This window comes from Ylistrum balloti, unplaced genomic scaffold (genome assembly GCF_031769215.1).
Source record: "Ylistrum balloti isolate Yb309-2 unplaced genomic scaffold, AGI_CSIRO_Ybal_v1 Utg371494, whole genome shotgun sequence".
NCBI classification, from domain to species: domain Eukaryota; kingdom Metazoa; phylum Mollusca; class Bivalvia; order Pectinida; family Pectinidae; genus Ylistrum; species Ylistrum balloti.
In genome coordinates this window covers 13,800-24,758 of record NW_026782772.1, presented here as the reverse complement: position 1 = coordinate 24,758, position 10,959 = coordinate 13,800, and the positions used below count along the sequence as shown (strand labels likewise).

At 38.4% G+C, this 10,959-nt stretch overlaps 1 protein-coding gene across 1 annotated transcript; it reads left to right on the top strand.

Annotated features, from left to right (window-relative positions):
- Positions 1 to 1,019: 1,019 nt before the first annotated feature.
- LOC132562726 (uncharacterized protein K02A2.6-like) lies at positions 1,020 to 1,838 on the top strand. The gene has a single exon (XM_060227483.1). The coding sequence runs from the start codon at positions 1,020 to 1,022 to the stop codon at positions 1,836 to 1,838; it is 819 nt and encodes a 272-aa protein (XP_060083466.1).
- Positions 1,839 to 10,959: the final 9,121 nt, after the last annotated feature.

Genomic DNA, 10,959 nt, shown 5'->3' with positions numbered 1-10,959 from the left:
TTTTTTTCTACATGTCTACTTGAGGTTTTGTCAATGTTCTTTGACAGTACAACTCTATTTCTCTCGAGTTTGGAAACTGCATGACCTCGCACAGTTAGAAACAAGTTCAAAATGTCATCTAAAACTGGCAGATACACACATTCTTCAATGTCAGAAAATAATTTCTCCGCATAATATCTAACAATTGAGGATGTAAAGATGGTTTCTTTCAATGAGTCTTTTAGTAGAGAACCTGCAGATAAATTGTCAAAGTCAACATTTCTCCTTGTCACAGTCTCAATCTCTCTGACCAACAGATAGAAATCATCACATGGCTTTTCTAAACCTCCTCTGTCTTTTCTCTCTGTCCACGTTTTGTATTTACTAACAAAAGTTTCTATATCTAATGAAGTAATCAACCTACTGACACACAACACTTTCTGTTCATTGTCACATAGTTTACAGTATTTCTTTTTTAAAGTTTTCACCAAATATCTCGAAATGTAAAACAAAATGTTCTGGTCACTGTCTGTAAGTTGTTGTATGTCTCTCAATGAACATTGTTTCACCTTTTTTAGCTTCTCTTTTAACAGCGGGTTCAAAAGTTCCAATAAAAATATTTGAACAAAGGAGGAGTGCCAATTTGGGCCTTCTGGCGGCCATGACCGATATTTTTTATTTCTTGTGTAGGAATTCCTTGGGGTTAGGCGGTCATGATATGACATAAAATTAAGGTCAGATCTGAGCCATTCATTAGTTATGGGGGAGGGGGGGGGGTAAAGTGGGGGGTAAAATTCATAAACAGCTCCATTATGACAAACCTATATTATATTTTTGGATTTTTTCTTCTTAATTTTCATGTAATAATCCATATCAAAACAGAGTTGCCCATTAGGCCATGGTCTAAAATAGGTGTGGACCTGTTTGACTACAATAATGAATCGTACCTACTGACCGTGGATTATTTTTCAAAATGGCCAGAAATTGTGAGACTTGAATCTACTACCGCAAAGTGTGTCATCAGTCACATGAAAAGTCAAATGGCAAAGTATGGTATACCTGATTTAGTAATCAGTGACAATGGACCCCAATTTGCTAGCTTTGAATTTAAACAGTTCTCACAGCAGTACCAGTTTGAACATACTACTTCAAGTCCACATTATCCACAGTCAAATGGGCAAGCTGAGAGAACGGTTCAAACCGTCAAACGCTTACTGAAGAAATCAAATGACCCATATCTGGCCTTATTAGAATATCAGAACTCTAATATTGATGAAGTTGGACTTTCACCAGCTCAAATGTTCCTTGGAAGAAGATTGAAAACTACAATACCGACGTCATTACCATTACTCAAGGCTGAAGCATTTGATAAGGTGCGGGAACAACTGGTAAAACGCCAGAAAAAACAACAACAAAGTTATGATCGACATGCCAGTGGAGGTCTACAACCACTGAGCCCTGGAGACCAGGTCCTGCTACAACAACATCCAAATACATGTAGATCTGAATGGAAACATGGAACAGTAATTGAGAAACATAAGACCCCAAGGTCCTATGTAATCCGATCAGGAAATCGGGCATACCGGCGAAACCGCAGACATCTACGACCAACCAGGTCAAAGGCAGACTTGGACCAAGAACCAGCTGACCTTAATTTACATTGCTGGCCGCCCAGTAATCAACCGTCCAAGCAAACTTTGGCTACAAAAACATCCATCCAGGATAGCAATATGTCACAGGAAACCCGTCAGGCCGTGCAAAACCAACTTCCACCTACATCAGTTTTGGATAGTCCACGCCTATCCAGTTCTGGAAGGATTATCAAAACGCCAGCAAGATTCAAAGACTTTGTTCAATAGATTTTGTGTTAACGAGTTTCAAGTTTAAAAGACAACTAGTTCAGTTAGTGTTTTAGTTTTTGAAAGACTGGTTCAGTTAGGTTTCATATAAGACTCAATGTTCTTTTTCAGGTTAATAGTGAAATTATCTCATTGACATGGTTAATTGACTTTATATTACTCATAACATGTACATTAGTGTTTATTATAACTTCATGAGTAAATTTAGTAACTATCAATTCAATATTATGATAACAGTAAAGAAACAAATTTTACTTAAAATTCTTTACTTAAAAATGTGTATTTTCAGTTGATCAGAATAATGCTTTGGAAATGATCCAACTATTTTTCTATGAAAGGAAAGATGTAATGTATGACGTAATGTATGACTGGAACTCTCCGGTCTCCAGAGGTAAAAAAGGAATTTGGCTAGCAGTCAGCATGGCGTCACGTTTTGAATATACAACAAGGTGTAACACAAATTCCTTGACATTAAATTCTTGGCCATATTGAAAATACAGAGCTGATTACATGTGGTTTACATCTGTATCGACGGTAATAAAATGTGACGAAATTGTAGTTTCAATCAGTTGTTAGTGAGAGCAAGCCATTCGCTTTGTTCCGGTATTATACCAAAAATTACGCGATGACTCGCCCGTCGACAGACTCGGATAGTAAATGTGAATATTGACAATAATTGTTTATAAATTATACCAGACTGCTTGATTTGTACAATCCTACAAGATATCGGAAGTCCCGAAACCATCTGTAAATCAAACATAGTAACAGATCATGAGACGAGAATTCTTGTCATTTCAGTAACTTTGTATGTCGTTTCGGTATGTATAAAAATTATTTAGGTACTCGCGAAAAAAAGGATTACGTCATCACTTTTTGAGTACTGCATGCCCGTCTTTTCATGGGACAGTAAACTCGTTTGGTGTTAAAAGGTTTTCGCCTAAAAAGACGATGATATTGTGACAATCGCCGTTGTCAATATTAGTTTGGGACTCGGCCAGTGGGCCATGTATCATTTTAGGGCGAATTTATGAGAAAAACCACTCAACGACTGAAAAGTCACTTAAGATGTGTATTCAACAGCGTGTCAAAGACAGGTCTGCACAACACAACGAACGAGCTCAGTCTGCCCGAAAAAAGGCGGACGATTTACAAAGAAAACTCATGGCCACTTGACTTACACACTCGTACACTCGTTACAAACTATTACAATAAAGAATACAAGACAACTCGACAACATTATATGACAGTTCGACCCACGCACGCTAACAATGGAACAGGTACCCGGACCGGTTGGCCAGGTGTGACGGCTGAATATACTAAAAGGATAAAGAAACGCAGGGTGAACTTTAAACCAGAAATTAAGTATGATATTGGGCTTCATTTAAAACGAAATTTTGTATACTTACAGATAAATTAAAGCTTAAAAATGTCCAAAGTCTGTATTTTGCATCTGGCAATTGGTTTAGAGGTACTAACGATTAAATTGAATGAATTGAACGAACCTATCTATCCAACTGATCCCAAAGATGCTCAAATCAGGGCTATATGGCGGCCAATCTAGTGGTTGATCCTTGCTACGTGGGGCCTAGCATTATCCTGCTGGATGGTTAGATTATGCTGCTGTAAGAAAGGGATAACATGGGGTCGGAGGATCAAAACTTAGCTGCTGTTAAATTGCCATCAATAACAACCAATTGTGATTATAACCCGTGTGAGATTCTTCCCCACACCATTACTGAACCGCCCCCAAACCTATCCCTCTCTACCACGCAAGTGTCCGTAAAACGTTCGCCACGACGTCGGTAGACACGTTGACGGCCGTCAGATCGATAAAGACAGAATCGAGACTCGTCCGCGAAGAAAACTTGTCTCCACTGCCTCAGTGGAAACCGTCGTGGAGCATGTGCAGCGACCCAGGCCATACGACGCTGACGTCGAGCATGGGTAAGGTGAGGACCTACGTCGGGGCGACGATCTCTTACACCAACTTCTCGTAATCGATTCCTTACAGTTTTTGAACTTATAGGACGCCCATGATTTCCACGAACATTACTCTCAACGGCAGTAAGGCGCCGATTACGCACATGAGAGACGACGATATAGCGATCCTGACATCGTGACGTTACACGCGGACGTCCTGACCTAGGTCAATCGGCCAATCGCCCAGTTTTCCCGAAGATGTCTTACAAGACGTTATATGGTTGAAACATTAACACCAAAGTGCCTAGCAACCTGACTTTGCAGCTGTCCTTGTATCAGCATCTGAATGGCCTGACCCCTCTGAACTTCTGTGAGTCGTGCCATTCTTAAAACGAATCAAATTCTCAATTAATTTTAGGGAAGCAGTTGGTCTGTATAAAGACTAACGAAGAGTGACTTGACCAACGTAGCATGAGATCAGAACAACACGGTGCACGAGATTCTTGTTTTTTCCTTCCTCCATTTACCAGAGCTGCGCACTGTACCGTGACTAAATTTTCGATACATGACAAGGTGCAATATGACCTAATTACTCAATCCACAAAGTTTCACTTTATTTGGAGAACGCGTTTTCAAAATATCAGAATAAATATTACCCTGCGTTTCTTTATCCTTTCAGTATATTACCCTGGGTTTCTTTATCCTTTCAGTATATATATAGAGATTACACAACGAGCGGTTGTTGAATACGACGTTTATTTCACTCTCGTTAGTTATTTTTTAAAAGTTAAAAAAGACACTCGCTTTCCAACAACCACTCGTTGTGTAATCTGTTTCTACCGTTCTTATTTCGAGATCACAGGCTGTAACTGTACGACACAAAGATGTACGTGTTGGTTGATTGATTTTATTCCATGTAAACGTGAAGACTGAAACATACAAAATACAGCATTGTTACATTATGAAATTACAGAAAATATGACAAGAAATAGACATTGAACTGAGACTGAACATAGAATTTAACTACATATGTAATTACATACATTATTACAGTTGTTTGTTGATATCTGTTACTATATGACTAGTATAAATACTTGAAAACTTCTGAACAGACCGAAAATATTCCAAAAAATACTGGAAATTACAAGTAAGGCCGACCTCTGCAACTATTAAAGAAGGAAACTTGAAGTTACAACGACTTACAGAGGTGACAATGTACAGGAGTTCTAGTTTATACAGTCCAAGGGAGATAACTCAAATTGTAAAATGAGACATAGGACGGAATCTATATATAACAATACATAAACTATCATAGGTATCTTAACTCTTATTTCTGAGCTTAATTATTACACAGATACTTATGAAGCTAAGCAAAACATTGAAATAATTCTATTTTATAGAATTAATTAATAAAATTGCAAACTCATAACCAAAAAATACAGACCAAATTATCACACTACTCTTGGGTGGGACGAAATGGCCAACTCGGACAACCATGTGCTTTTCACTGACTCGATTCGTATAATACAAATATCAGTATAGATACCTAGCGTAACCTGACAATCTGAATAGCTACATGAAATGCCTTATTTTGGCAATGTCTGGACACTTACAATTATGGCTCTTCCACAATTTATGACATTTTTTTGTAGGCGGCAAACGATGGAATGCCGTCATGGCGGTTCATTAGTAGCGAAAAGAAAGATTTCTATCCAGGGGAGATAATTCCCCAATAAAAGGGAGATAACTACTCCTGCAACAAAAATTCTAAAAAGATGTAACGGAACATCAGGCGGAAGGCGGACACTATACATGTATACGTGTGAAAACAATTTGCTGACATATGCAAATGTGGCGTAGAGATATCACTCGGAGTGAAAAGGGTCCAATTAATATTCAAAAATATATATGGTGATAAATAATTTATTTCTTTATTATTTTCACAATTTTAAAGTTTACACATAATAACACAATGACGATTAGTCTTATAAACTTGAACTGTCTATATAATCGTAGAAAATCGCGGACTATATTAGGCGCGCTTTTATACAGACACATATAGTGGTGTCATCTGGTTCCCGCTGGAAACTTCAAGCTCAAACACTGTCAGAATCAGAGTACAGCACCCTTGATCTGGGGCGTTTATTGACGTTTGTATTGTTAATGTTTATTGTGAATGAACCACCGTGAATAGGACCTGCAAATACTGAAGTAAGGGCACCGGTGGGATTTGCAGACACAGTTGATTCAGGATTTGGATGTCTGACGATGACTTCGCTTGCACTAGATGTGCTATTAGATCTAGTGAAAGGTCTGTCAACGTGATCCAAGCATGACGATATCGCTCTTGAAATCGTCCGGTGCTGGTTTGTCTTTAAAGTTGAGTAACTGTTGATACTCTGGATATTCTTGTACCCGGAAATCTGGAGGATGCAAAGAATTACATAATTAGGCAACGTTTTATAGGACCAATGGAAGTAGAGATCTAGTTATTGTCTACTCTAAGCCTGACTGTGATGCATTGCCCTGTATTATGAAAGCAGATTTTTTATAAATTTATATTAGTGTTAAACTGTTTGGGATTTAATTTATTTAAACAAGGTAAGTGTTCATTTACTTGTAACGATTATAGGCCCTAATGATCAAGTTGAGATATTTCAATGTGAAAATAGTTTGTATCTGCATAATCTGATTTGGGGATAATCCTTTGTCATTGAGGTTTTGTACAAGGTACTTCCTGGTACTTTCACCACATATCACCCGTTTCCTCGTCTTTGGATCATGATCTTGGGGAATTCTACTAAATAACAATATGCACCAAGTTCCAGTTCACCTTTTATTCTTGATATCCAAAACTAGACTGACCACTAACATCAGCAACACTACCTAATACCTAACTCCTAACAATCAATTCCTTGTATAGCTAATGTTCCTTATAACAAATTATACCTAATTGACCTTATATCCACACACCCTTGTTCACTAACCCTTCACACACATCTTCCCACACTCAGCTTCCTTTATGCCTTTACAACCATCTGTGTGCCTTGGTCATCTCTTTTGTTACAATCCCTATCTCTTTTTAATTACCTTCTCTAACTCTTTAGATCTCACCCATCAGCCCTATTTCATCTGTCATAGTACTACGGTTTGTCAGTCTTTTTCCGTTATTGTTACTCCCAGACTTGTTCATCAGACCTGGTTATATAAAAAACAGGCATAAATCTAAACTCTGAATATGAACTGAATAAATAACAAGCAATTTAATCAAGGCCAATATATGCACCATTCCGACATCCGAAATAATTTAAGAAATTTATTACTTCGGGCTGGAATTATGCTCAAAAGATCAATTTTGACTTCAATCGAATAAAATTATGAAAAAGGCTACAATGTTAGGCCTAGGTGTAAGCAAGTGCAACATTACAAATACATTGTACTACAATGTATCAATGACGTAAGCTGATGTAAAAGGGGCGGAGTATAAGCATTTGTAAACATACAGGCTACCACTGACAAGCCGGTATCACGTCGAAACGATACTTGGCTTCTGTAACAGTCTTTCCCGAATTAAGCTCTATTTGGAAATGATCAAACCCAACATTATTATCTGCTTTTGAAATTGCCCGGATTACACCATTTTCCCCATCACATAGCTTTACTTTATCACTACATTCACCTCAAGCCTATCCAGTTCAGCCATGTTGACAGCAGACGATATTAAACAAATCGCATGTGGAACAAATCATGCGAGTGAAAAAAGTAGTTCGGGTCAAAGTTCACCAATTATGTATCCGGAAGGCCATATACCACTAGTTGAATATCACTAATATTTATGCAACACCCGCCATATTTACACAATAGCCTGAGAGTAGAATGGTAGAAATATAAATATAACATGTCCCTAGATAAAAAATAATGCAGGCACTCGATAAGTTAATTCACGACGTATTCGTACAGATATACACTTGCTAAAACATTCCTAAAATACACTACGTGACAATACGTTAGAGGCGTGGCCTCCGGCGCTGACTAGCTATGTAAGCCAGGTGTAAAGCCAGGTTCTGAGCCTGGGTCTCCAGTGGTTTAGAAAACAAAACTGGGAGTCACATTCAACAATTAACAAGTTTATTAACAAATACAATCCGAACAGAGCCCTACACATGGCCGACTGTCGTAAGGACGCCCGAGCACGCACACACAGAACGAGACAGACCTACATCTACATTGTCCACTGTTCTATCATTTGGCTGGCCATTATACAGTGTGTGTGCGGCGCTTCATCTGACAAATTATAAAAACAAGTATGATAAGATAATATTTAAGAAGAGATATATATTTGTACTGGATGTGTGTATTGTGTAGTGTGTGTCCTGTAACTAACTCCTCATCCCACTTGTTGTTAGACCAATCCGGCTACCGTAGCTAAACACTTCTAGTCATACTTTAACAGAAACATGAAAAAAAAATCGAAATTCAATAACTTTAATAATTTTCAGATTTGCTTATATCGCATACCAAAATCCTTGAAATGAAAAGATTGCTAATATGGTGCCACTTTCACCAAATAATATGAAAATATTGTTTTCTCTCTTCTTCATTCATTTAAGGATTAAGCTTGCCATATAAAAAAAAAAACTCAGTATACAATATTGTCAATTTAGTTCCAGTGTCAGGCAAATAGCGCTGTAACAATATGCACTATATGTATCACAATACATACATTGCTTTGAAATTTTTACTTTATGATAAAGATTCTACGTCGAGGACTTATGCTATACACCTGAGGTGCTACATTACGTATGGTGATCATTACAGGTATTCACCAGTACTGGCCTCATCCCACATGCTTCACGTCTAAGTCGCTTATCAAATTACTGTGAAACAGTTGAAATATCATACCATGCGTCAATAACTGAACATGTCCCATATACATTGCGTTTCTGGATTCCCAAATCCTATTCAGGGAGACCATCTGTTGCACCAGGTGCTAATGGGGGCAAAGCAATTTTAAGGCACTGCACACTATCCAGTTGATGTAATTATGCCAGAACCTTTGCTTAAATTTGGGTCCACAATTTCCTGGAAGCATAGTGGTGATTTTTCGTTCTGGTGTGCATGTGTAGTAGCCTTCTTTGGAATATTGCGCCCTGGAAACATTGTGGTACATATTACATTAACCCTAATTGTGACCTGCGTCGTCTTGGTGTGTTGGCCTGTTTGTAACTGTGGTATAATACTAGCCGTAATATACCGCTGTGTTAGAGAGAACTTCTCTTTAGCTCGATTGGTAGAGCGTCAGGCTAGTAAGCTAGGGGTCCCGGGGTTCGATTTCTAGTGGAGGCATTGAAATAAATAATCATTACCTAATTGGCTTAATGTGGTTATTGACACTGATACTCTTATCGAGGAGCAATTGTTACGTGTTCGCCAAGTGCTCTGAAATTGGAAACATGTGTTTTCAAGTGGTACTTTAGACTTAGGACGTAGGGACTTAGTTCAACATAAGATTGAACTTCTCGAAGATCGACCTTTTAAGCAACCGTACAGGAAAATACCACCTGGTAAGTACGAAGAAGTCCGTCAGCATGTTAAGGACATGCTAAATGCAGGTGTCATCAGAGAGTCAAACAGTCCTTATTCCTCCAGTGTTGTCTTTATTAGGAAGAAGGATGGCTATCTGCGGTTTTGCATCGATTACAGAATGCTTAACTTGAGAACACGCAAAGATGCATACATGTTGCCTCGATTTGATGATACTGTGGCCTCACTAATTGGGTCAAAGTATTTTAGCAAACTCGATTTACGGTCAGGTTACTGGCATGTATAGGTTTCTGAGGCTGTATAGGTTTCTGTCGGAAACCTTGGATTTTATGAAACAAACCGTATGGGGTTTTTGTCTTACCTGTGCTCCAGCCACGTTCCAACGGCTAATGGAGAAATGCATGGGTGATATGCATCTACGGGATTGTCTTATATTTCTCGACGACATCCTCATCTTTTCTAAAACGTTTGACGAGCACATCAGTAGGCTAGAATCCGTGTTTACCAGACTTGTACATCATGGATTGAAACTCAAACCTTCCAAGTGTGAATTCGTTAAATCTAGCATCACCTACCTTGGTCATGTAGTGTCAGAGAAGGGTATTGCAACCGATCCTTAAAAGGTGTCGGCTGTTAAAGATTGGCCTGTACCAGCAAATGTCAAAGAAGTACGACAGTTTTTTAGGGTTCTGTGGTTACTATTGGCAGATCATCAAGGACTTTGCTAGTATAGTACAGCTGCTGAATAAGCTTTTACAGGGTCATGATCTGTCAAAAAAGGTTCTAAACCTAAAAGGGCCAAGCCTAAAACCAAAGGCTGAATGGGTCTGGGGAGACCTACAGCAAATGGCTTTTGACTCTATAAAGGCTAAACGGTTGGAGCCTCCTGTGTTAGCTTACATGTATGCTGACTATACCAATCCTTTCATCGCACATACTGATGCTTCAGCAACTGGACTGGGTGCTGTTCTTTACCAGCTTCAAGATGGAAAGGAAAAAGTCATAGCGTATACTAGTCGGGGACTCAAACTAAGTGAGCGGAACTATCCGGCGCATAAGCTGGAGTTTTTAGCACTTAAGTGGGCAGTTATGGACAAATTTCATGATTACTTATGTAGTAGGGTATTTATTTATGATAATATTATGCTATTTGTGTAAGTACATACTCTATGCGGGTTTGATTGAAATCTGTTTTGTATGCGCGTATATTGTCTGGTGTGAAAGATGGGGTAAGGACCCTTAATGAATCTGTCTGTGTATGTGATATGTACTTACCTGGTATGCATGTGAGTGTATAAGAGTTGTGATGACATCTGACTTGGGACGGGCTTTACGATTGGTCATGACGGGTGGCTCAACTTACCTGTGTACAGGTGTTGGCCAGTTTGGGCACTCCATTCCTGACCAGCAGACAAAGCAGACATATTCCTTGGGAGGTGTGAAATCATAAGACATTTGACAGGTAAATTTAAATATTAAGTTTTATAACATTCTTTTGTAATAGTTTTCTCATATATATAACATAAAGGAAGTAAGTGAATATTATATAATTTTGTAAAACTAATTGTCTTTTAACTTTTATTCTTGTTTTTGAATGTACTTGACTTTCGTCATTGAATAATTTCAAGGTCATAGCGAAATTGAATGATAGGAACAT

Coding starts and splice junctions, on each gene's coding strand:
- LOC132562726 (XM_060227483.1), top strand. CDS start 1,020: ATGGCAAAGTATGGTATACCTGATTTAGTAATCAGTGACAATGGACCC.